Source organism: Cucurbita pepo, chromosome 1, assembly GCF_057944985.1.
Source record: "Cucurbita pepo subsp. pepo isolate OVF chromosome 1, ASM5794498v1, whole genome shotgun sequence".
In the NCBI taxonomy this organism is placed as follows: domain Eukaryota; kingdom Viridiplantae; phylum Streptophyta; class Magnoliopsida; order Cucurbitales; family Cucurbitaceae; genus Cucurbita; species Cucurbita pepo.
This window is the reverse complement of record NC_141798.1, coordinates 10,265,064-10,290,049: the sequence shown is the minus strand read 5'-3', so window position 1 is coordinate 10,290,049 and position 24,986 is coordinate 10,265,064. Positions and strand designations below refer to the sequence as shown.

At 38.0% G+C, this 24,986-nt stretch overlaps 3 protein-coding genes and 2 pseudogenes across 3 annotated transcripts; 3 read left to right on the top strand and 2 right to left on the bottom strand.

Annotated features, from left to right (window-relative positions):
- Window positions 1–3,233: 3,233 nt before the first annotated feature.
- LOC147794687 (uncharacterized) lies at window positions 3,234–3,599 on the bottom strand. The gene has a single exon (XM_087129535.1). The coding sequence runs from the start codon at window positions 3,597–3,599 to the stop codon at window positions 3,234–3,236; it is 366 nt and encodes a 121-aa protein (XP_086985661.1).
- Window positions 3,600–4,778: 1,179 nt separating this feature from the next.
- LOC147794686 (uncharacterized) lies at window positions 4,779–8,059 on the top strand (annotated as a pseudogene).
- Window positions 8,060–9,965: 1,906 nt separating this feature from the next.
- Window positions 9,966–13,616, top strand: LOC147794685 (uncharacterized). The gene is made up of 7 exons (XM_087129506.1): window positions 9,966–10,325; window positions 10,406–10,592; window positions 11,493–11,626; window positions 11,712–11,824; window positions 11,898–12,141; window positions 12,249–12,401; window positions 13,315–13,616. Exons 1-7 carry the CDS (start codon window positions 9,966–9,968, stop codon window positions 13,396–13,398), a joined length of 1,275 nt encoding a protein of 424 aa, XP_086985632.1. The 3' UTR covers window positions 13,399–13,616.
- Window positions 13,617–18,742: 5,126 nt separating this feature from the next.
- On the bottom strand, window positions 18,743–20,089 carry LOC147794684 (uncharacterized). Its single transcript, XM_087129396.1, has 3 exons — window positions 20,000–20,089; window positions 19,222–19,269; window positions 18,743–19,117 (listed from the first exon to the last, which is right to left on the bottom strand). The coding sequence occupies exons 1-3, from the start codon at window positions 20,087–20,089 to the stop codon at window positions 18,743–18,745; spliced, it is 513 nt and encodes a 170-aa protein (XP_086985522.1).
- Window positions 20,090–20,807: 718 nt separating this feature from the next.
- Window positions 20,808–23,531, top strand: LOC147794683 (uncharacterized; annotated as a pseudogene).
- The last annotated feature ends 1,455 nt before the right edge of the window (window positions 23,532–24,986 follow it).

Genomic DNA, 24,986 nt, shown 5'->3' with positions numbered 1-24,986 from the left:
TTTTGGGTTGTTGCTCTGAATCTCTATTCTCCTCCTCGAGATCTGGCAGTTTCATTGGCTCGTTCGCTAATCGCATGGGCTTCTTCTTCGTCATTGTTTTGGGATTTTCAAGGGATTTTGAAGGGATGCAGCTTGCATTTGAACCATCTATTTCTCATGTTCAATCTGCATTTCTGTCATCTTTTCTTCTTCCATTCTCTCTTCCATTCTCATCCTCTTTCTTCTTTCTTCCTCGAATTGCTTTTCCAGCCAGTGGAGCTCTCTCTCTTCGAGCTCGGGCTCTCTATTATTCGGTTGTTCATCTTTATTCGATTTTCTCGTCTTCGGTATAAGCTATGCATCACCTCATTTCTATTAGTTTCCATCGCCTCACGACTATCGCCGTTGTCTTTTGCACCGCCGTGTTCTTTCGTTTTTCAGCTCTTCATTTTGGGCCAGCAAGAGAATGCCTCCATTTGTTGCGTCACCCAAGGCTAATTTGATCCTTTCTTCCACCTTTTCATCGGCTCGACAATCTCTTGCATAATGACCCATTCTGCCACAATTGTAACATCTGTCGAAGTTACAGTTATTTGCTTAGTGGCCATATTTCTGACATTTGGTAACACTGGATGTGGGAATTGTATCCTTGATCGCGTCCTTGATTGTGTCCTCTTCCACGCCTATTTGCTTGGCTCGATAGTCTCTTCTCTTTATAGTTTTCTTCGTAACTGTTGCCTTGACTACCTCGACCATTCCCGCGACTTCCACGACCTCTACCTTGAGTATTTTGAGAGAAGAGTACCTTTTCATCCTTTATTGATGCCTTAGTCTGAAGCGCTTGATCGAGGGTCTCCTTTTTCTTTTTCTTACGTTGCTCGTGTGCCTCGAGAGAACCGGCGAGCTCATCGACCGTGAACGTCGCTAGGTCCTTCGACTCTTCTATGTCTCATACAACATTCTCGAAGTTATCTGTTAACGACTTCAACATCTTCTCCACAACCCGCGTCTCAGGTAACATTTCTCCGTTTCGATTTAGTTGATTTGCCACGGTCTGTACGCGCGTGATGTAGTCAAATACATTTTCTGACTCCTTCATCTTCATTCTCTCCAACTCGCCACGCAGAGTGTCTGGAGACGCACCTGCTTGAATCGGTCGGTTCCTTTGAACACCTTTTCTAAAGTGTCCCATGCTTCTTTTGTCCCATCTTATTCATCGGCACTGATACAAATTTGTTGAAATAAAATTCGCTCTTATACCAATTTGTTGAAATAACAATCCGCTCTGATACCAACTTGTAAAAAATAAACACTAACTTTGAAACCAACTTGTTTAAATAACTCTCACGAAGCTGTGAAGGAGGTATCGAGAGGGGGAGAGACAAAGGGACAAAAGAAATTCCGAAAAAACTATTTTCTATTACACTATACGCTTTGCTTTTTGTCTCCTGCTCTTGCTTGCTTTTTGTCTCCCGCTCTTGCTCTTTGCATCTTCTTTTTACAATGAAAACGAACGAATTTAGAGGATTTCTAAGATCTAAAATTAGATATCTCATAACCCGTTCTCTCCTACTAGACTGATTCTTGTCCCTTCATATTTTGTTTGGCCTTTTCCTTTTCCTTCTTACAGCTCAAATTTCAAAAGCCTTACTAAATTTAACGAAACAAAAAACTACCCTTATTTTCTTTTTTCCATTTAAGTTTATTCCCAACAAAAGAGAAACGTGGACATTTTGGTGCTTTTCTCATATTCTTGGACGTTGTATGAAAAGAAAAAGGGGCCGAAGGATGGGGTTTAGAACTTTATGACACCCTCACAAAGTGGTTTCAACCGTGCTCCACTCAAGAGCAGATGCTTAAGTCTTTTTATTGATTTCTTAGCCTGTTCTCATTCAACCCTACTTCTCATTATCATTACAAGTGGCTTACACAATAGCCATCCTACAAGGATCCATAAACCATTATGTCAAAGAATATGGTCGGTCCCCCAAATAGTCCATTCTTCTTCACTTCAAATCATCAAGACGCCTCTCTCTACCAACAAAAATAACTTTTTGAAAAAATGGTAGTTTGCTAAGTTCCGTCAAGTCAACAAGAATAAGAATCCGGGGGTTTTCAAATTTTCATCGATGTGCCAACATTTTCATGTGTTTATAAGTTCAATATGGTGATAAATGAAGAATGAGTACTTCTGTTATGTCTTAGAAAAAAGGGTTAAAAGTATCCACAAAATAGATCTAATATTAATAATTATTGCAGTTGGTAAGTTTTTGAATTCTTACGTTTGTGTCTAATACATCCACAACTTCAAAAACTATCAAATAAATTAGCGTATTACCTCGCTCAAATTTTCTAAAGTATTTCTCTCAAACATAACCTGTGGTTCGAGCATACGTCGATATCGTCCACGAAATCTGAAATTCACATCACTGATTTGTTCAATGGGTTAGAACAAGTGTCGCACAGTCGCTATCCCGCTACTGCAAAAGTGCGATTGTGACAATGGACAAGTCCATTACCAGCTTCTACATGGTCAAGGTCTGGCTCCAATTCCGCTTCTACAAGGTCGGAATCCGAGGCCAGCTCCATGACAGGTTTCAAGGGTCAAGAATACGATTAGGTTATGGACTTGCAGTCGTCTTCAACCTCGGCTTCCCCACAAGATTGTCTTTAGGGAAGCGTCGTATTCGTATGGCCTGAAAGTTTCCCTGCTTCCCAGTCTGTCTTGCACTCGACCATATGCTCATTTCGTTGATTGAGTCGGGTATCCTCCATCCCCTTTTGGGCCGCCCAATTATTTTATATCTGAAAAGTTTTAATATATGAAAAAAGTTCATTTTTAAATAGAAAATCTGGTAGTGGCCAACATTACAATAAACAAAATGGCAAGAATCTAGCACCAAAAATATATTTTATATCTGTTCAAGGTTTCAGGAAGAAATTATGATCCAGAAAGTTGTGCTACAAGAGACCTAGAAATATTGTTAGTTTGTAAAGATATGCAAATCATACTCGAACGCGCACTCTGTCAAAACAATCCACCGTTCGAAGTTGCTCGAGATGGGCCTACGAATGCTGGTCGACTCTCACCAAAGCAAAAGATGATGATTGCTTCGGATAGCATGTAGGACAACACTGAATCCATGTGGTTCATGAATATGTTTCCAACTCCGATGGAAACCCGAGCTATAGACCACGATTATACTGCACAAAACATAGCCTGAAATCGCGTACGTTGCCATTTCTGGTCATGTCTATTTTGATGACTTCGATTTCGAAGTTCCATCAATAGTTATGTTTCCCATTACAATCTCCACAGCTTCTCTCTCGTCCTTCTCGCTTCTTTTAGTTGAAGCGTCCTGATCTTTGGGCTGATTTTGATGGGTTGATACAGAAGATTCAAGAATTCTTGGGACATAACTCAACCACGGATGGCTGAGACATTGTGCTGCTCTTGGTGTCTTTTCAGGTGCAAAATCCAATAAAGGAACAAGAAAGTCAGCCAAGTCATTAGCATCTTGCTTGCTGAAATCATACTTCTCGGTTAACACCTTATTAAGAGGCCAAAAGCGCAATTGAGGAATATGCCTCAACTCGCCATATTTGTTGAAGTAGTCCATTGAATAGCAGCCACCTAATGCAATCTGTGCCGGATATTTTAAGAAAGAGCAAAATATAAATAAGTGAAAAAAATTTCATATATATAAAATAAAGACGACATGGTATCTGTAAGTATGTAAACATTACCTTGCGAGGCATCACTCCAAGAAGCTCCATCATCAATGCGAAATGATCCTGAAAATAAAATAAAGAGTAGAAATTACAACTTCCAGAAGAGAAGGTCCATGTAATAAGCTGATACTCATAGCAAAGTCTTGTTTTGATGTTCCTCGAACACGTATACTAGTGATGTCGACATGATATACATATAGTTGTTTTAAAAAAAATTAGAAACAAGTACCATATGTATACTACCGTTATCCTACAAGCTAAGGGGAATGCGATTAGCTGAAATAATAGCCACATTGTATTAAAAAAATGGAAAGAAAGGCATCAAGTTAAAAGCAAAATTCTTTATGTGTTCCAAACGACAGTCTTTTCAAATTATTCACCTGGTATATTTAGTGTATGACGTTGTTGAAATTAAATTGAGCCTCCTCCACCAGTTAACCAAAATAAAACAACCGACCAAATATTTCAGTATCACGTAAACTTCTACATTATGCCGCTGTTACAGCTACAACGGAAGAAACGTGTCAACGAATAAAGTTATAACTCATTGATAATGAAAAAAAACAACAATAACAAACAAAAAAAAAAAACTTTTAAGCATGGTTTTCAAACCATTGAAAATGTGGGACTTTACTAGTAGAAGCAAAGCTTCCCAAGGGGAGGTGAGACTCGATTAACAAATGTTACACGTTAAGAATTAATGAGTATAAGAAAGAAAAAAATAATCATACTGATAAAAGAACAAAAAAAAAAAAAAAAAAGTCTCTGAACATACCTCATCCCTTTCATAGTTGTCACCACTGTGTGGATCAAAGAGAACATCGCCACTGGCCAACTCAAAACAAATGCAAGCAAATGACCACATATCTGCTGGATTCGAATATTTAGATCCAAGAATAACCTCAGGACTCCTATACTACCGTGTCTGAATATCATTAGTAAATTGCTTGTAGATAAGAGAAACTTCGAGAATGGGCAACTAGTGTCAAATTACTGCCATGTAAATTGCTACGAGTGTCTCATCAATGCCACTCCAATCATCATTGGCATGTAAGATGAAATGTCTAATGTCTAGCGACATCCTTAATGCTAATTACATTATTAGGAAACTAAATTTTTCTGAATTACCGAGGTATGAGAAATAGTGATCAATTTCATATGCGATTGTATATCCTCAATCCAAAAGTTATCTGGTCACTAATTACTGTGTCTTAATTTGGTTAAACTAAACCTAGAGCTTAACAAACCTTCGTACTAACGTCTTTTTTTACATTAATGTTAACACCGATGGACATTGTTCGTTTTCCTCGTTGAACTTGAAATCATTACTAGTTATAGTCAATAAAACACAAATTTGATCGCTGGGCATTGTGGTTAAGGGTCGTTAACTTTAACCAAGAAGTCTTAGGTCCAAAACTTGCGACCTGCTTGGAAGACTAACCTTCTTTGATTGGGAGCTTTCAAATGTTGTGAAGTTGAACAATAGTAAGCTACTTTGAAGTTTGTGAAAGTGTAAAAGTTCAGGACTTGGGTACTACAAAAATTTTGAGGAAGAAAAACTCCTTAATTCACTTGATTCAGAATGAGAGTCGTGTATTGTTTCCTTCAGTGTCAACTTTGAACTTTTGCCCGTTGTTTTTCACTCAAGCTCATTGGCAACTTGACCTGCTTGTCCACTCTGTAATGCTGGCCTATCCCTTTTGATAATACTAATAATATTTTGACTTTCTTTGAATTAGGGAAGGATTCTTCTCCCGATTGGATAATTCTATTCAAGATCAAAGCAAGTAGTCGGCATTCTGACACCACATACAACAGTGATGATGGTGATTCTATAATTGACCTGAATCGTACAAGGAGTTTTGAGGTCCTAGATGATCTTCCTAGACGTTCTGGGCCAATTAACGTGGAAAGTCATAACGCAAGCTCTTATAGCATTGGTCTAACTAAAGTCATATCTGATTTAGAAAGAATTAATGCTCAAGGTAGGGAAGCATCTATTGATGCGCTAGAAAGTACACAAGAACAGGTTGAAGAGAATGGTGTAGCTAGCCAAACAGCTGATATCAACTCGATGGAGATGAGAGAAGATTCAGGACAACGTATGAGAAGAATTTTACAAGAAATTGCTGCAAAAATTTTATACCTTGAAATTCCTCAAATTGATGATGAGGATCATACTAGCATACCAGATGTCGAATCTTCCATTCAACAAATTGATACCCGCGAGGAATATGATGATATTGGAGTATTATCAGATCATTCTAGAAGTTTTCAAGACGATGATCTTGAAAATGTAGATCCGCTGGAATCTACTTCTCACGAGGAACTGAATGAAGATCTAGGTATGGGAGTTGAGCCAAATGATTGGCAAGCATATGGTTTTCAACGGGATGAATGGAAAATAGCATTGAAGAAGATATAAACGAAACTCAGTTGGAAAGCATCACACTACTCATTGGTCTGGAGAATTCTCGAGTACGACACATAGAGGAGATATTCATCTGTAAAATGCCCCTGGAGCTTCACATGAAAATGCTATCATTGTGGAGGATGTGCCTAATGGTTAGAGGGCTCTCCTAGTCGGAAGGCTACATCCAGCCGAAGGTTGGAGACCTTTTATTTTCGTGAAAAGAATAATGTGCATAATGTGGAAATGAGAGAACTTTTAAATACGTATAAAAAAATTTATATAACAACATGCGTGGCTGAATTCAGACTAAATGGTGAATTTACATGTGGACTATTTTTCTTTATTATGCAGGAGAAGTGTCTCTACTCTTCTTAGTAGTGGTTTCCGAGAAAGTCTTGACCAGTTAATTCGATCTTACATAGACAGGCGAGGTCACAGTACCAGTAATGGGGATCTAGACGAGACGATGTCCCTTTACACGTCTGCAGAACAAGAGCAAGAGCACGACAGGCAGAATGCAGGTCAAGCGGGTTCTGCTGCGAGCCATCCACTTGCTTTGCCTCTGCCACCTGCAATGCCCCCACCCGCTTGAGCCATCCACTTGCTTTGCCTCTGCCACCTGCAATGCCCCCTCGGCAACTTTGGGAACATGAATTGAGTCATGATAGTTGGTCAAGACGTGATTTCCATCAGCAGTTTGGAGCTGTATGTCTCATCATTGTTCCCTTGTTTGTTGTTTTTTTGGGTGAAATCAGTTGGATTAAAGTAAATAAAAGAGATAGGAAAACGTGCAAATATCAATGGTAAACGATTGATGAATTGTGATTCTATAATTCTATTTAGAATTATTGCAATTGTCTATTAGGTGAAGTCAGTGTTGGTTGTTGGATAATCTGGTCATCTTTTTTTCGTTCTTTATTTTATTGTTATTACTATTCTTTTAAATTTGATGTTGTTGCTGAACGTTACAGGACTGGGAGATCATTAATGATTTGAGGATCGACATGTCTAGGCTGCAGCAGAGGATGAGCAACCTACAGAGAATGTTGGAGACATGCATGGACATGCAACTTGAGCTGCAACGCTCAATTAAGCAAGAAGTTTCTTCTGCACTTAACCGAACAGCTGGTTCAGAAGGTATGCCTTCATTCTCAATGTAGCTGAATTCTTTAGTTTATTACATCATTTAGATTTGATCAATTAACAAGCTTCCTGTGAACCCACCCCACCCCCTCAAAAAAATAGAACATGGTACTTGATTTGCAGAGGTGCATGCCTTAATCTAAGTGATTTCATAAGTAATTTAAGTAGTTTCTGTGCTTCTTGGTTGTAGATATTATATTTTTCCAAAATTCGACATGGCCTTATTTGTTTTTTTGATGTTGTTCCTGCCCTGAACCACCGAAATATATCATACTTTACTCAAATGGTTATTCTGCATGGGTGGAGGGAGGATGGGATATTCTTTAGTGTTCTGGTCACTAATATGATATCACTTTCACATGTCATTCGACTGGCTTGACTACATATAATGTCCGCGAACAGAGATATTTGAAGACAGTTTGCCAGACGAAGAACCCAAATGGGACCGAGTAAGGAAAGGAATTTGTTGTATATGTTGTGATAACCATATTGATGCTTTGTTGTATAGGTCATTCTAGCAAAATCTCAGACCATTTTTGTGTGTTTTTCTCTAGTTCCAAGTTTCATTTAACTTATATTTTCTCCGTTACAATCTATAGATGCCGGCACATGTCCACATGTTCAAAATGTGCTAACGAGTTGGTCGAAGCAAGAGAAAAGTGTCCGACATGTCATGCGCCTATTCTAGAAGTGATTCGTGCTTACTCTTTATGACGAATTAGATGACAATAAAGACAAAAAATGAGACTAATAGTGAGATTCGTTGATCTTCATCCTCTTGTTCCTTCCATCCATCCATCCATCCATCCAGGTGTCTTACTGATTCTTCTCCTCCAAATTTCTATGCATATAAAGTTTATTATACAATGATGGACGATTGAAATAATATATGTAATCTCTATTATTGATTAATCTAGCGAGAATAAATACGATGAGTGGATTTAGAAACCTTATTCAAGGAATTTGAGAATGATAAAGCTTACTTTTCTAATTCCACTCTCAAAAACTCTAGAGCAACGTCTAGTTGACTTATAGTTTTATTTTTATTTTCCAAGTTTTCAATCCTGTGCTCTTATTAGCAATTTAATTTATGGATGAACTATATACTTTTCTTAATCTTAAGACTACATAAACACAAATTTATGAAGCCCAAAATAAATTGTTTCTATTACCTAATGTTTTTGTGAAATGCACACAATTTTTTTTAATTCCAAAATTCATCCTCTTGAAATAAAATTAAAGTAAAATTTATTCAACTCTTTTATAATATTATTAACCGAAAAAATTGACTATTTTATATAATAATTCGTGCTAAACTAAAAAATAAACATAAATAAAGTTGGGTTAAAATTATAAATTCCAATTTGAATATGCTAGCCCTTCCAGCACCACCACCGTCGATGCCACAAACAACCTTGTTAACCGACAATAAGACACGTGCAATACAGCTTGGTTCCAACTTAGGTGCACCTAAATTCTGAAGTTTTCATACTCGAAATATTAATTCTTATTTTACTTTAAAAAAATAAAATATTTTTAATAAAAAAATTCCCATCACAAAATACTTTTTTTTGTTTTTTTTGTTATCAAGGAAAAAAAATATATAATTTCTCGAATCTTTAAATATAAAATATCTACTTTCAAATCCACTTTCGATACGTGTACTAAAAACTTGATAAAAAACAATTTTTGCACTTTTTTTTTTTTTTTTAAGCCCGTTGCAAAATGATTTTAAATATAACAAAAATAAATTTAACTATTTTAAAATTATCTTAAAAGAAAACTTGATAATTAGAAAGATCGAATGAACTATTTTATTTTAAAACCATATTTGTATCAACATGTTAGTATCAAGTCATTTCAAGATATGAACTTAATGTTTTTCCAAAAGACTTTTTCAATGGCACAAACTTGGACCAATGGTCGGTTTACTGCTGAACTTTCCATCCACTTTCTAAGCTTTAGCTTCTGATCTTCAAAACCAACAAAAGTTGATAATTAGAAAAATATGATCAATCCAACCTAATTTATGCCGTCTTACATAAATAAAAATTTTATAGATTGAATTGGTTTATTGGTTCTCCTGAAACTCGATTGGGTTGAACTAAACCAACTCGAATTTATTATAAATTTTATAATATCATTTTTATATACGATCGAGTTATATATACGTATATTTAGTTGCCCAAACAATCGAAATCAATTCAACTCAAAAATTTTATTGTATTAATTAATAAGTGTTGTTAGGGTTGAAAATTTTTCAACCCGAACAATTGGATTAGATCTAAAAAGTATCTCAGCCAACCGGACCCAACTCAACCAACGAACATCCCTAACCGACACATCAAGATATTAAGATTAGAAGTTTTCTTCACGAAGACACTATTCTAAAACCAAGAATTTTGAACTGATTTTAGCATTAGAAAAGCAAATTTTTGATAAGGACAACAGCTTCATTGCATATTTGGGAATGAAGCTGTTGAAGAGTGTCTTTATTTGGCAGAAACCTCTATAACTTACTCGCCTTCCCGACCACAATCAACTCAACTCAACTCAACCATTCAACTGCCTTTCATTAGGCGCCTTGGCCTAGCTTACTAACCGCTGGTTCGAGACTCGAACCGGTTAACCGGGCAACTTTTTGTTATATAAAGGAGCTGTTTGTTTGTGAAGATCAAGCCAAACCAAGCACTCCGCCATGATGCTTCTTCCTTGCTTACTTCTCATCCTTTCAGCCTGTGTTTCTGCAACACAGTACAGAATCCCAAGGCTTAGTCCAACCGACAGAGATTCAGAAGCTCTGTCCTCGCCTCTTTCGGATGATTTCAAGACATTTTATTACAACCAAACGTTAGATCACTTCAATTATAGGCCTGAAAGCTACACGACGTTCGCTCATAGATATATAATCAACTTTAAGTATTGGGGCGGCGCAAATTCGAGCGCTCCCATTCTTGCCTACTTGGGAGCTGAAGGTCCACTGGATAATGATTTGAACGTTGTAGGATTCTCGACTGATAATGCTGCTCAGTTTGGGGCTCTTCTTGTTTATATTGAGGTAAGAGCTTTCATGTTCTTGTGTGGTTCATATTTAATGCTTTGGAGGGTTTATATGATTTTGTTTTGTTTTGTTGTTAGCATCGTTATTATGGGAAATCGATACCCTTTGGATCAAGGGAGGTAGCATTGAAGAATGCAAGCACTTTAGGCTATTTCAACTCTGCTCAAGCAATAGCAGATTATGCTGATGTTCTTATACATGTTAAAAAGGAGTTGCATGCTAAAGATTCTCCTGTGATTGTTCTTGGTGGATCATATGGTGGAAGTAAGTGGGTTCTCGTTTAAAATTGTGAGATTTCACGTCGGTTGGAAAGGGGAATGAAGCATTTCTTATAAGGGTGTGGAAACGAATCGCTAGTAGATGTGTTTTAAAACTGTAAGGCTGATGACGATGCGTAACGGGCCAAAACGGACAATATCTACTAGCGATGGCCTTGGGTTGTTACAAATGGTATCAGAGCTAGACACTGAGTAGCGTGCTAGCGAGGACACTGGGCCTCCAAGAGGGGTGGATTGTGAGATCCCACATCGGGTGGAGAGGGGAACAAAACTTTTCTTATAAGGGTGTGGAAGCCTCTCCCTAGCAGACGCGTTTTATAACCGTGAGGCTAACGACGATATGTAACGGGCCAAAGCGGACAATATCTGCTAGCGGTGGCCTCGAGCTGTTGTAAATGGTATCAGAGCTAGACACCGGGTAGTGTGCCAGCGAGGACACTGGGCCTCCAAGAGGGGTGGATTGTGAGATCCCACATCGGTTGGAAAGGGGAACGAATCATTTCTTGTAAGGGTGTGGAAGCCTCTTCCTAGCAGACGCGTCTTAAAACCGTGAGGCTAACGGCGATACGTAACGGGCCAAAACGGACAATATCTGCTAGTGGTGGCCTTGAGCTGTTGCAAACGGTATCAGAGCCATACACTAGCGAGGACGCTGAGCCACCAAGAGCGGTGGATTGTGAGATCCCACATCAGTTGGAGAGGGGAACGAAACACTTCTTGTAAGGGTGTAGAAGCCTCTCTCTAGCAAACGCGTTTTAATACCGTGAGGCTAACGACGATACGTAACGTGCGAAGCGAACAATATCTGCTAGCGGTTACAAAAATGTTCAAACTCTATATAACAGAACATGTTTTTTTTTGTTCTGTTTTGTTTTGTGGGAAACAGTGTTGGCTGCATGGTTTCGTCTGAAATATCCTCATGTTGCCCTTGGAGCTCTTGCTTCTTCAGCTCCAATCCTTTACTTCGACAATATCACGCCACAAGATGCATACTATTCCATTGCCACTAAGGATTTCAGAGTAAGATCCTTCAACAACAACAACAATGCATCCTTTTGAACCTTTCGAACTTTTTAAACACACAAAAATGTGAATGAATTTGCAGGACGTTAGTGAAAGTTGCTATGAAACCATTCGGGATTCCTGGTCCAAGATTGAAACAATTGCTTCCAAGCCGGATGGCCTTTCCATTCTTAGCAAAGAGTTCAAAAGTTGCAGGTATTAGAATTCATGGCTTCTCATATCCAAATTTAATGAAGTTTGTGCTTCAAATCAGTTGTTCTTGTTTTAGTCCTCTGAAGAACTTCGCTCAGCTGGAAGACTTCTTGTGGTCTATGTATACCGTCGCAGCCCAATACGACCACCCACCAAGGTATCCAGTCACTATAATCTGTGATGCCATTGATGGAGCTTCACCAGGAAGTGGAATTGTTGACAGAATTGCTGCAGGGGTGTTTGCTTATAAAGGAAATCTTTCCTGCTACATGAATCAGGCCAGAGATGAAACTGAAACCGATGTGGGATGGAGGTGGCAGGTAATCTTTTTATTACACAAATACCGATGTGGAATGCATCGAACTTCGAAAAGCTTCATTTTTTTTTTGACGTTTTAAGAAGCTTTTGTGTTGTGTGTGTAACTCAGAGATGCAGTGAAATGGTGATGCCATTAAGCACAGGCAATGATACTATGTTTCCAGCATACAGTTTTGAGCTTGGAAGCTTCATAGATTACTGCAATGAGTTATACGGTGTGTCTCCAAGGCCTCACTGGGTCACCACCTATTATGGAGGCCATGTATGCACTTCAGCCACCTCTCTCTTTTTCTTTATTTTCTTTATTGAAATTACTGTAACCGCCCAAATCTATAGTAGATATTGTCTTTTTTTTACTTTCTTTTTCAGGCTTCCTCTCAAAGTTTTTAAAACTACACCCTTGTAAAGAATGTTTTGTTCTCCTCCCCAACCAATGTGGGATCTTACAATCCACCCCTTCCCTCGGGGCCAGCGTCCTCGTTGGCACTCGTTCCCTTCTCCAGTCGATGTGGGACTCCACAATCCACTCCAACCCTCGAGGCCCAGCATCCTCGCTGGCACCCGTTCCCTTCTCCAATCGATGTGAGATCCCACAATCTACCCCCTCGAGGCCCAGCGTCCTTGCTACCACACAGCCTCGTATCCACCACCCTTCGGGGTGCATCCGACCATTCTGTTAGTGGATCTCACAATCCACCCCCTCGAGGCCCAGCATCCTTACTGGCACATCGCCTCGTATCCACCCCCTTCGGGGCCCACCACTAGATGATATCATCCTCTTTGGGTTTCCAGTCAAGGTTTTTATATTAGAGAGGTTTCCACGCCCTTATAAACAATGTTTTTTTTTTCTCCTCACCAACCGATATAGGATCTCACAATCCACCCCCTCGGGACCCAGCGTCCTTGTTGGCACACCGCCTCGTGTCCACCCCCTTTAGGGATCAGCCTCCTCGCTGGCACATCACCCAGTGTCTGGCTCTGATACCATTTGTAAACGTCCAACCCCACCGCTAACATATATTATCCTCTTTGAGCTTTCCCTTTCAAGCTTCCCTTTAAGGTTTCTAAAACGCGTCTACTAGGGAGAGGTTTCCACACGCTCATAAAGAATAGTTCGTTCTCCTCCCCAACCGACGTAGAATCTCACAATTTCTTTGTCTCCCTTCAAATTTCAGGACATAAAACTCATCCTTAAGAGATTTGGCAGCAACATCATTTTCTCCAATGGACTCAGGGACCCTTATAGCAGCGGCGGGTAAACGAAAACCAAAGCTCCAACATTTATTGCACATAAAGAACAATCAGCTTTACTTCAACTCTCTATCTCTTTTTGTGAATGCAGAGTGTTGCATAACTTATCTGACAGTCTCCTTGCACTCCATACGCCTAATGGTTTGATTCAGACTCATAAATTCTAACTTCAAAGCTTTGTTCTTTTGAGCTGACATGTTTTGAACTTTCCAGGATCTCATTGTTTGGACATTTTACGAACAAATGAAACGGATCCCCAGTGGTTGGTGGAACAAAGAGAGACAGAGGTTAACATCATTAAAGGATGGATCATTAAGTACTATGCTGATCTTGGCAGTCCAAACAATATATAAATAACACATAACGATGATGAAACACTATAAACAGGATACGAAAATCATCCTGACATGTATGCCACTGAAGATGAATTTATGAACTTGTATTGATGTTAGTGTTGAAAACGTCCATTGAATAGCTAAAGCATACTGCTAATAGATATTGTCAGCTTTGACTCGTTACGTATCGTCGTTAGCCTCACGGTTTTAAAACACGTATGCTAGGAAGAAGTTTTCACACTCTAGATATGCTTTGTTTCCCTTTCCAATTAAGGTGGGATCTCACAATCCACCCCCTTGGGAGTTCAGCATTCTCGTTGGTACACCGCCCAATGTCTGGCTCTGATACCATTTGTAACAGCTCAAGCCCACTGCTAGAAGATATTATCTGCTTTGGCCCGTTACGTATCTCACCATCAGCCTCACTGTTTTAAAACGCGTCTACTAGGGAGAGGTTTCCACACCCTTATAAAGAATGCTTCATTTCCCTCTCCAACCGATATGAGATTTCACAGTCCATCACTTAACAGTTAAAACATATGAACTTGGACGTTCTCCTAGATACAAACTTGAAAGTTCACGAACAGTTGAATCGTTCAATAATGGCCCCTAAAGAGTGTTGAAATAAAATTCGCTCTCATACCAATTTGTTGTAATAACAATCCCCTCCGATACAAACTTGCAGAAAATAGACGCTCGCTCTGAAACCAACTTGTTTAAATAACTCTCACGAAGCTGTGAAGGAGGTGTCGAGAGGGGAGAGACAAGGGGACAAAGGAAATTATGAAAAAAAACTCTTTTCTATTATACGGTACACTTTGCTTTCTGTCTCTTCCTCTTTGCCTCTTGCTTTTTACAATGAAAACGAATCAATTTATAGAGTTTCTGAGATTTAAAATGAGCGATCCCATAACCCATTCTCTCCTCAAGCGATTGTTGTCCCTTTTTTTTTTTTTTTTTGGCCTTTTCCTTCTTACGACTCACATTTCAAAAGCCTTACTAAGTTTAACAAAATAAAAAACTACCCTTCTTTTCTTTTTTCCATTTAAGTTTATTCCCAACAAAACTTCCTCATAAACTTAAATGCTCTATTCAACGATTCCACCTGCGTCGTTTTCGTTTTCTTGAGCTCAGTCGTGGTTTCTTCAATTTTCTCTCCTTGTCCTCGAGCAGCAGACTAAGCTTGTTCTTCTTTGATGAGAGTTCATTTGGATCTTCTCGAGAACAGCCTATCTGAGACACCAACTCTTCATTTCTCCCGTTCTTAGCCACGCTTGACTCAGACATCATGGCTTCGTTCATTTTACTCAATTCTCTTCTCAAGTCCACAGCGACATTTACAGCTAGCATTTTTTCTTCCTCCATTTCGGCTTTATCACGAGTGAGTATCTCAATCGTGTGTCGTAAATTCACTGCCTACTATTGGATTTGATTCAGGTTCAGGTCGAGTGAGTCTCTATATTGAGTCAACATCTCTATATCTTTCTCCTCCCTCTCTAGCTCGTCCACTAGAGCCTCAATCTACATTAACATGTCATTCTCTTTCTCCACACCTTCTTCAACTTTCTTCATAAGATCAGAGATTACATTCCCATTCTTTTTCTTCTCCCGTTTGAGATAGAAGAGACTCTCACTCAGCTCAGCCACTTCCTTCTCTAATCTTTCGATCTCCTTTTCTAAAACTTTCTTTTCTTTTTCAATCAATACTTTCTCCTTCGAAAGTTGGTCGTTTAGAGATTTCAACGTCTGCAATTGAGACTTCTCCACAGATTTATCCACGACAGTTTTGGGTTGTTGCTCTGAATCTCTATTCTCCTCCTCAAGATCTGGCAGTTTCATTGGCTTGTTCGCTAATCGCATGGGCTTCTTCTTCGTCATTGTTTTGGGATTTTCAAGGGATTTTGAAGGGATTGCAGCTTGCATTTGAACCATCTATTTCTCATGTTCAATCTGCATTTCTGTCATCTTTTCTTCTTCCATTCTCTCTTCCATTCTCATCCTCTTTCTTCTTTCTTCCTCGAATTGCTTTTCCAGCCAGTGGAGCTCTCTATCTTCGAGCTCGGGCTCTCTATTATTTGGTTGTTCATCTTTATTCGATTTTCTCGTCTTCGGTATCAGCTGTGCATCACCTCATTTCTATTAGTTTCCATCGCCTCACGACTATCGCCGTTGTCTTTTGCACCGCCGTGTTCTTTCGTTTTCAGCTCTTCATTTTGGGCCATCAAGAGAATGCCTCCGTTTGTTGCGTCATCCAAGGCTAGGTTGATTGTTTCTTCCACCTTTTCATCGGCTCGACAATCTCTTGCATAATGACCCATTCTGCCACAATTGTAACATCTGTCGAAGTTACAGTTATTTGCATAGTGGCCATATTTCTGACATTTGGTAACACTGGATGTGGGAATTGTATCCTTGACCGCGTCCTTGATTGTGTCCTCTTCCACGCCTATTTGCTTGGCTCGATAGTATTTTCTCTTTATAGTTTTCTTCGTAACTGTTGCCTTGACTACCTCGACCATTCTCGCGACTTCCACGACCTCTACCTTGAGTATTTTGAGAGAAGAGTACCTTTTCATCCTTTATTGATGCCTTAGTCTGAAGCGCTTGATCGAGGGTCTCCTTCTTCTTTTTCTTACGTTGCTCGTGTGCCTCGAGAGAACCGGCGAGCTCATCGATCGTGAACGTCGCTAGGTCCTTCGACTCTTCTATGTCTCATACAACATTCTCGAAGTTATCTGTTAACGACTTCAACATCTTCTCCACAACCCGCGTCTCAGGTAACATTTCTCCGTTTCGATTTAGTTGATTTGCCACGGTCTGTACGCGCGTGATGTAGTCAAATACATTTTCTGACTCTTTCATCTTCATTCTCTCCAACTCGCCACGCAGAGTGTCTGGAGACGCACCTGCTTGAATCGGTCGGTTCCTTTGAACACCTTTTCTAAAGTGTCCCATGCTTCTTTTGTCCCATCTTATTCATCGGCACTGATACAAATTTGTTGAAATAAAATTCGCTCTTATACCAATTTGTTGAAATAACAATCCGCTCTGATACCAACTTGTAAAAAATAAACACTAACTTTGAAACCAACTTGTTTAAATAACTCTCACGAAGCTGTGAAGGAGGTATCGAGAGGGGGAGAGACAAAGGGACAAAAGAAATTCCGAAAAAACTATTTTCTATTACACTATACGCTTTGCTTTTTGTCTCCTGCTCTTGCTTGCTTTTTGTCTCCTGCTCTTGCTCTTTGCATCTTCTTTTTACAATGAAAACTAACGAATTTAGAGGATTTCTAAGATCTAAAATTAGATATCCCATAACCCGTTCTCTCCTACTAGACTGATTCTTGTCCCTTCATATTTTGTTTGGCCTTTTCCTTTTCCTTCTTACAGCTCAAATTTCAAAAGCCTTACTAAATTTACCAAAACAAAAAACTACCCTTATTTTCTTTTTTCCATTTAAGTTTATTCCCAACAAAAGAGAAACGTGGACATATTGGTGCTTTTCTCATATTCTTGGACGTTGTATGAAAAGAAAAAGGGGCCGAAGGATGAGGTTTAGAACTTTATGACACCCTCACAAAGTGGTTTCAACCGTGCTCCACTCAAGAGCAGATGCTTAAGTCTTTTTATTGATTTCTTAGCCTGTTCTCATTCAACCCTACTTCTCATTATCATTACAAGTGGCTTACACAATAGCCATCCTACAAGGATCCATAAACCATTATGTCAAAGAATATGGTTGGTCCCCCAAATAGTCCATTCTTCTTCACTTCAAATCATCAAGACGCCTCTCTCTACCAACAAAAATAACTTTTTGAAAAAATGGTAGTTTGCTAAGTTCCGTCAAGTCAACAAGAATAAGAATCTGGGGGTTTTCAAATTTTCATCGATGTGCCAACATTTTCATGTGTTTATAAGTTCAATATGGTGATAAATGAAAAATTAGTATTTCTGTTATGTCTTAGAAAAAATGGTTAAAAGTATCAACAAAATAGATCTAATATTAATAATTATTGCAGTTCGTAAGTTTTTGAATTCTTACGCTTGTGTCTAATACATCCACAACTTCAAAAACTATCAAATAAATTAGCGTATTACCTCGCTCAAATTTTCTAAAGTATTTCTCTCAAACATAACCTGAGGTTCGAGCATACGTCGATATCGTCCACGAAATCTGAAATTCACATCACTGATTTGTTCACTGGGTTAGAACAAGTGTCCCACAGTCGCTATCCCGCTACTGCAAAAGTGCGATGGTGACAATGGACAAGTCCATTACCAGCTTCTACATGGTCAAGGTCTGGCTCCAATTCCGCTTCTACAAGGTCGGAATCCGAGGCCAGCTCCATGACAGGTTTCAAGGGTCAAGAATACGATTAGGTTATGGACTTGCAGTCGTCTTCAACCTCGACTTCCCCACAAGATTGTCTTTAGGGAAGCGTCGTATTCGTATGGCCTGAAATTTTCCCTGCTTCCCAGTCTGTCCTGCACTCGACCATATGCTCATTTCGTTGATTGAGTCGGGTATCCTCCATCCCCTTTTGGGCCGCCCGATTATTTTATATCTGAAAAGTTTTAATATATAAAAAAAGTTCATTTTTAAATAGAAAACCCGGTAGTGGCCAACATTACAATAAACAAAATGGCAAGAATCTAGCACCAAAAATATATTTTATATCTGTTCAAGGTTTCAGGAAGAAATTATGATCCAGAAAGTTGTGCTACAAGAGACCTAGAAATATTGTTAGTTTGTAAAGATATGCAAATCATACTCGAACGCGCACTCTGTCAAAACAATCCACCGTTCGAAGTTGCTCGAGATGGGCCTACGAATGCTGGTCGACTCTCACCAAAGCAAAATATGATGATTGCTTCGGATAGCATGTAGGACAACACTGAATCCATGTGGTTCATGAATATGTTTCCAACTCCGATGGAAACCCGAGCTATAGACCACGATTATACTGCACGAAACATAGCCTGAAATCGCGTACGTTGCCATTTCTGGTCATGTCTATTTCGAAGTTCCATCAATAGTTATGTTTCCCATTACAATCTCCATAGCTTCTCTCTCATCCTTCTCGCTTCTTTTAGTTGAAGCGTCCTGATCTTTGGGCTGATTTTGATGGGTTGATACAGAAGATTCAAGAATTCTTGAGACATAACTCAACCACGGATGGCTGAGACATTGTGCTGCTCTTGGTGTCTTTTCAGGTGCAAAATCCAATAAAGGAACAAGAAAGTCAGCCAAGTCATTAGCATCTTGCTTGCTGAAATCATACTTCTCGGTTAACACCTTATTAAGAGGCCAAAAGCACAATTGAGGAATATGCCTCAACTCGCCATATTTGTTGAAGTAGTCCCTTGAATAGCAGCCACCTAATGCAATCTGTGCCCGGATATTTTAAGAAAGAGCAAAATATAAATAAGTGAAAAAAATTTCATATATATAAAATAAAGACGACATGGTATCTGTAAGTATGTAAACATTACCTTGCGAGGCATCACTCCAAGAAGCTCCATCATCAATGCGAAATGATCCTGAAAATAAAATAAAGAGTAGAAATTACAACTTCCAGAAGAGAAGGTCCATGTAATAAGCTGATACTCATAGCAAAGTCTTGTTTTGATGTTCCTCGAACACGTATACCAGTGATGTCGACATGATATACATATAGTTGTTTTTAAAAAAAAAGAAACAAGTACCATATGTATACTACCGCTATCCTACAAGCTAAGGGGAATGCGATTAGCTGAGATAATAGCCATATTGTATTAAAAAAATGGAAAGAAAGGCATCAAGTTAAAAGTAAAATTCTTTATGTTTTCCAAACGACAGTCTTTTCAAATTATTCACCTATTCACCTGGCATATTTAGTGTATGACATTGTTGAAATTAAATTGAGCCTCCTCCACCAGTTAACCAAAATAAAACAACCGACCAAATATTTCAGTATCAGGTAAACTTCTACATTATGCCGCTGTTACAGCTACAACGGAAGAAACATGTCAACGAATAAAATTATAACTCATTGATAACGAAAAAAAAACAACAATAACAAACAACACAAAAAAAGAAAAAAACTTTTAAGCATGGTTTTCAAATGATTGAAAATGTGGGACTTTACTATAAGTAGAAGCAATGCTTCCCAAGGGGAGGTGAGACTCGATTAACAAATGTTACACGTTAAGAATAAATGAGTATAAGAAAGAAAAAAATAATCATACTGATAAAAGAACAAAAAAAAAAAAAAAAAGTCTCTGAACATACCTCATCCCTTTCATAGTTGTCACCACTGTGTGGATCAAAGAGAACATCGCTAGTGGCCAACTCAAAACAAATGCAAGCAAATGACCACATATCTGCTGGATTCGAATATTTAGATCCAAGAATAACCTCAAGACTCCTATACTGCCGTGTCTGAATATCATTAGTAAATTGCTTGTAGATAAGAGAAACTTCAAGAATGGGCAACTAGTGTCAAATTACTGCCATGTAAATTGCTAGGAGTGTCTCATCAATGCCACTCCAATCATCATTGGCATGTAAGATTAAATGTCTAATGTCTAGCGACATCCTTAATGCTAATTACATTATTAGGAAACTAAATTTTTTTGAATTACCAAGGTATGAGAAATAGTGATCAATTTCATATGCGATTGTATATCCTCAATCCAAAAGTTATCTGGTCACTAATTAGTGTGTCTTAATTTGGGTTAAACTAAACCTAAAGCTTAACAAACCTTCGTACTAACGTCTTTTTCTACATTAATGTTAACACCGATGGACATTGTTCGTTTTCCTTGTTGAACTTGAATTCATTACTAGTTATAGTCAAGAAAACACAAATTTGATCACTGGGCATTGTGGTTAAGGGTCGTTAACTTTAACTAAGAAGTCTTAGGTCCAAAACTTGCGACCTGCTTGGAAGACTAACCTTCTTTGATTGGGAGCTTTCAAATGTTGTGAAGTTGAACAATAGTAAGCTACTTTGAAGTTTGTGAAAGTGTAAAAGGTCAGGACTTGGGTACTACAAAAATTTTGAGGAAGAAAAACTCCTTAATTCACTTGATTCAGAATGAGAGTCGTGTATTGTTTCCTTCAGTGTCAACCTTGAACTTTTGCCAGTTGTTTTTCACTCAAGCTCATTGGCAACTTGACCTGCTTGTCCACTCTGTAATGCTGGCCTATCCCTTTTGATAATACTAATGATATTTTGACTTTCTTTGAATTAGGGAAGGATTCTTCTCCCGATTGGATAATTCTGTTCAAGATCAAGCAAGTAGCCGGCATTCTGACACCACATATAACAGTGATGATGGTGATTCTCTAATTGACCTGAATCGTACAAGGAGTTTTGAGGTCCTAGATGATCTTCCTAGACGTTCTGGGCCAATTAACGTGGAAAGTCATAACGCAAGCTCTTATAGCATTGGTCTAACTCAAGTCATATCTGATTTAGAAAGAATTAATGCTCAAGGTAGGGAAGCATCTATTGATGCGCTAGAAAGTACACAAGAACAGGTTGAAGAGAATGGTGTAGCCAGCCAAATAGCTGATATCAACTCGATGGAGATGAGAGAAGATTCAGGACAACGTATGAGAAGAATTTTACAAGAAATTGCTGCAAAAAATTTATACCTTGAAGTTCCTCAAATTGATGACGAGGATCATACTAGCATACCAGATGTCGAATCTTCCATTCAACAAATTGATACCCGCGAGGAATATGATGATATTGGAGTATTATCAGATCATTCTAGAAGTTTTCAAGACAATGATCTTGAAAATGTAGATCCGCTGGAATCTACTTCTCACGAGCAACTGAATGAAGATCTAGGTATGGGAGTTGAGCCAAATGATTGGCAAGCATATGGTTTTCAACGGGATGAATGGAAAATAGCATTGAAGAAGATATAAATGAAACTCAGTTCGAAAGCATCACACTACTCATTGGTCTGGAGAATTCTCGAGTATGACACATAGAGGAGATATTCATCTGTAAAATGCCCTTGGAGCTTCACATGAAAATGCTATCATTGTGGAGGATGTGCCTAATTGGTTAGAGGGCTCTCCTAGTCGGGAGGCTACATCTAGCCGAAGGTTGGAGACCTTTATTTTCGTGAAGAGAATAATGTGCATAATGTGGAAATGAGAGAACTTTTAAATAGGTATCAAAAAATTTATATAACAACATGCCTGGTTGAATTCAGACTAAATGGTGAATTTACATGTGGACTATTTTTCTTTATTATGCAGGAGAAGTGTCTCTACTCTTCTTAGTAGTGGTTTCCGAGAAAGTCTTGACCAGTTAATTCGATCTTACATAGACAGGCGAGGTCACAGTACCAGTAATGGGGATCTAGACGAGACGATGTCCCCTTACACGTCTGCAGAACAAGAGCAAGAGCACGACAGGCAGACTGCAGGTCAAGCGGGTTCTGCTGCGAGCCATCCACTTGCTTTGCCTCTGCCACCTGCAATGCCCCCTCGGCAACTTTGGGAACATGAATTGAGTCATGATAGTTGGTCAAGACGTGATTTCCATCAGCAGTTTGGAGTTGTATGTCTCATCATTGTTCCCTTGTTTGTTGTCTTTTTGGGTGAAATCAGTTGGATTAAAGTAAATAAAAGAGATAGGAAAACGTGCAAATATCAATGGTAAACGATTGATGAATTGTGATTCTATAATTCTATTTAGAATTATTGCAATTGTCTATTAGGTGAAGTCAGTGTTGGTTGTTGGATAATCTGGTCATCTTTTTTTCGTTCTTTATTTTATTGTTATTACTATTCTTTTAAATTTGATGTTGTTGCTGAACGTTACAGGACTGGGAGATCATTAATGATTTGAGGATCGACATGTCTAGGCTGCAGCAGAGGATGAGCAACCTACAGAGAATGTTGGAGACATGCATGGACATGCAACTTGAGCTGCAACGCTCAATTAAGCAAGAAGTTTCTTCTGCACTTAACCGAACAGCTGGTTCAGAAGGTATGCCTTCATTCTCAATGTAGCTGAATTCTTTAGTTTATTACATCATTTAGATTTGATCAATTGACAAGCTTCCTGTGAACCCACCCCACCCCCTAAAAAAAAATAGAACATGGTACTTGATTTGCAGAGGTGCATGCCTTAATCTAAGTGATTTCATAAGTAATTTAAGTAGTTTCTGTGCTTCTTGGTTGTAGATATTATATTTTTCCAAAATTCGACATGGCCTTCTTTGTTTTTTTGATGTTGTTCCTGCCCTGAACCACCGAAATATATCATACTTTACTCAAATGGTTATTCAGCATGGGTGGAGGGAGGATGGGATATTCTTTAGTGTTCTGGTCACTAATATGATATCACTTTCACATGTCATTCGACTGGCTTGACTACATATAATGTTCACGAACAGAGATATTTGAAGACAGTTTGTCAGACGAAGAACCCAAATGGGACCGAGTAAGGAAAGGAATTTGTTGTATATGTTGTGATAACCATATTGATGCTTTGTTGTATAGGTCATTCTAGCAAAATCTCAGACCATTTTTGTGTGTTTTTCTCTAGTTCCAAGTTTCATTTAACTTATATTTTCTCCGTTACAATCTATAGATGCCGGCACATGTGCACATGTTCAAAATGTGCTAACGAGTTGGTCGAAGCAAGAGAAAAGTGTCCGACATGTCATGCGCCTATTCTAGAAGTGATTCGTGCTTACTCTTTATGACGAATTAGATGACAATAAAGACAAAAAATGAGACTAATAGTGAGATTCGTTGATCTTCATCCTCTTGTTCCTTCCATCCATCCATCCATCCATCCATCCAGGTGTCTTACTGATTCTTCTCGTCCAAATTTCTATGCATATAAAGTTTATTATACAATGATGGACGATTGAAATAATATATGTAATCTCTATTATTGATTAATCTAGCGAGAATAAATACGATGAGTGGATTTAGAAACCTTATTCAAGGAATTTGAGAATGATAAAGCTTACTTTTCTAATTCCACTCTCAAAAACTCTAGAGCAACGTCTAGTTGGCTTATAGTTTTATTTTTATTTTCAAAGTTTTCAATCTTGTGCTCTTATTAGCAATTTAATTTATGGATGAACTATATACTTTTCTTAATCTTAAGACTACATGAACACAAATTTATGAAGCCCAAAATAAATTGTTTCTATTAATGTTTTTGTGAAATGCACACAATTTTTTTTAATTCCAAAATTCATGCTCTTGAAATAAAATTAAAGTACAATTTATTCAACTCTTTTATAATATTATTAACCGAAAAAATTGACTCTTTTATATAATAATTCGTGCTAAACTAAAAAATAAACATAAATAAAGTTGGGTTATAATTATAAATTCCAATTTGAATATGCTAGCCCTTCCAGCACTACCACCGTCGATGCCACAAACAACCTTGTTAACCGACAATAAGACACGTGCAATACAGCTTGGTTCCAACTTAGGTGCACCTAAATCTGAAGTTTTCATACTCGAAATATTAATTCTTATTTTACTTTAAAAAAATAAAATATTTTTAATAAAAAAATTCCCATCACAAAATACTTTTTTTTGTTTTTTTTGTTATCAAGGAAAAAAAATATATAATTTCTCGAATCTTTAAATATAAAATATCTACTTTCAAATCCACTTTCCATACGTGTACTAAAAACTTGATAAAAAACAATTTTTGCACTTTTTTTTTTTTTTTTTTAAGCCGGTTGCAAAATGATTTTAAATATAACAAAAATAAATTTAACTATTTTAAAATTATCTTAAAAGAAAACTTGATAATTAGAAAGATCGGATGAACTATTTTATTTTAAAACCATATTTGTATCAACATGTTAGTATCAAGTCATTTCAAGATATGAACTTAATGTTTTTCCAAAAGACTTTTTCAATGGCACAAACTTGGACCAATGGTCGGTTTACTGCTGAACTTTCCATCCACTTTCTAAGCTTTAGCTTCTGATCTTCAAAACCGACAAAAGTTGATAATTAGAAAAATATGATCAATCCAACCTAATTTATGCCGTCTTACATAAATAAAAATTTTATAGATTGAATTGGTTTATTGGTTCTCCTGAAACTCGATTGGGTTGAACTAAACCAACTCGAATTTATTATAAATTTTATAATATCATTTTTATATACGATCGAGTTATATATACGTATATTTAGTTGCCCAAACAATCGAAATCAATTCAACTCAAAAATTTTATTGTATTAATTAATAAGTGTTGTTAGGGTTGAA

Coding starts and splice junctions, on each gene's coding strand:
- LOC147794685 (XM_087129506.1), top strand. CDS start 9,966: ATGATGCTTCTTCCTTGCTTACTTCTCATCCTTTCAGCCTGTGTTTCT. Junction 10,326..10,405: donor CTCTTCTTGTTTATATTGAG/GTAAGAGCTTTC, acceptor TTTTGTTGTTAG/CATCGTTATTATGGGAAATC. Junction 11,627..11,711: donor TTGCCACTAAGGATTTCAGA/GTAAGATCCTTC, acceptor ATGAATTTGCAG/GACGTTAGTGAAAGTTGCTA.
- LOC147794684 (XM_087129396.1), bottom strand. CDS start 20,089: ATGTGGTCATTTGCTTGCATTTGTTTTGAGTTGGCCACTAGCGATGTT. Junction 19,270..19,999: donor ACAACTATGAAAGGGATGAG/GTATGTTCAGAG, acceptor TTTTATTTTCAG/GATCATTTCGCATTGATGAT. Junction 19,118..19,221: donor TTGGAGTGATGCCTCGCAAG/GTAATGTTTACA, acceptor ATCCGGGCACAG/ATTGCATTAGGTGGCTGCTA.
- LOC147794687 (XM_087129535.1), bottom strand. CDS start 3,599: ATGGACTACTTCAACAAATATGGCGAGTTGAGGCATATTCCTCAATTG.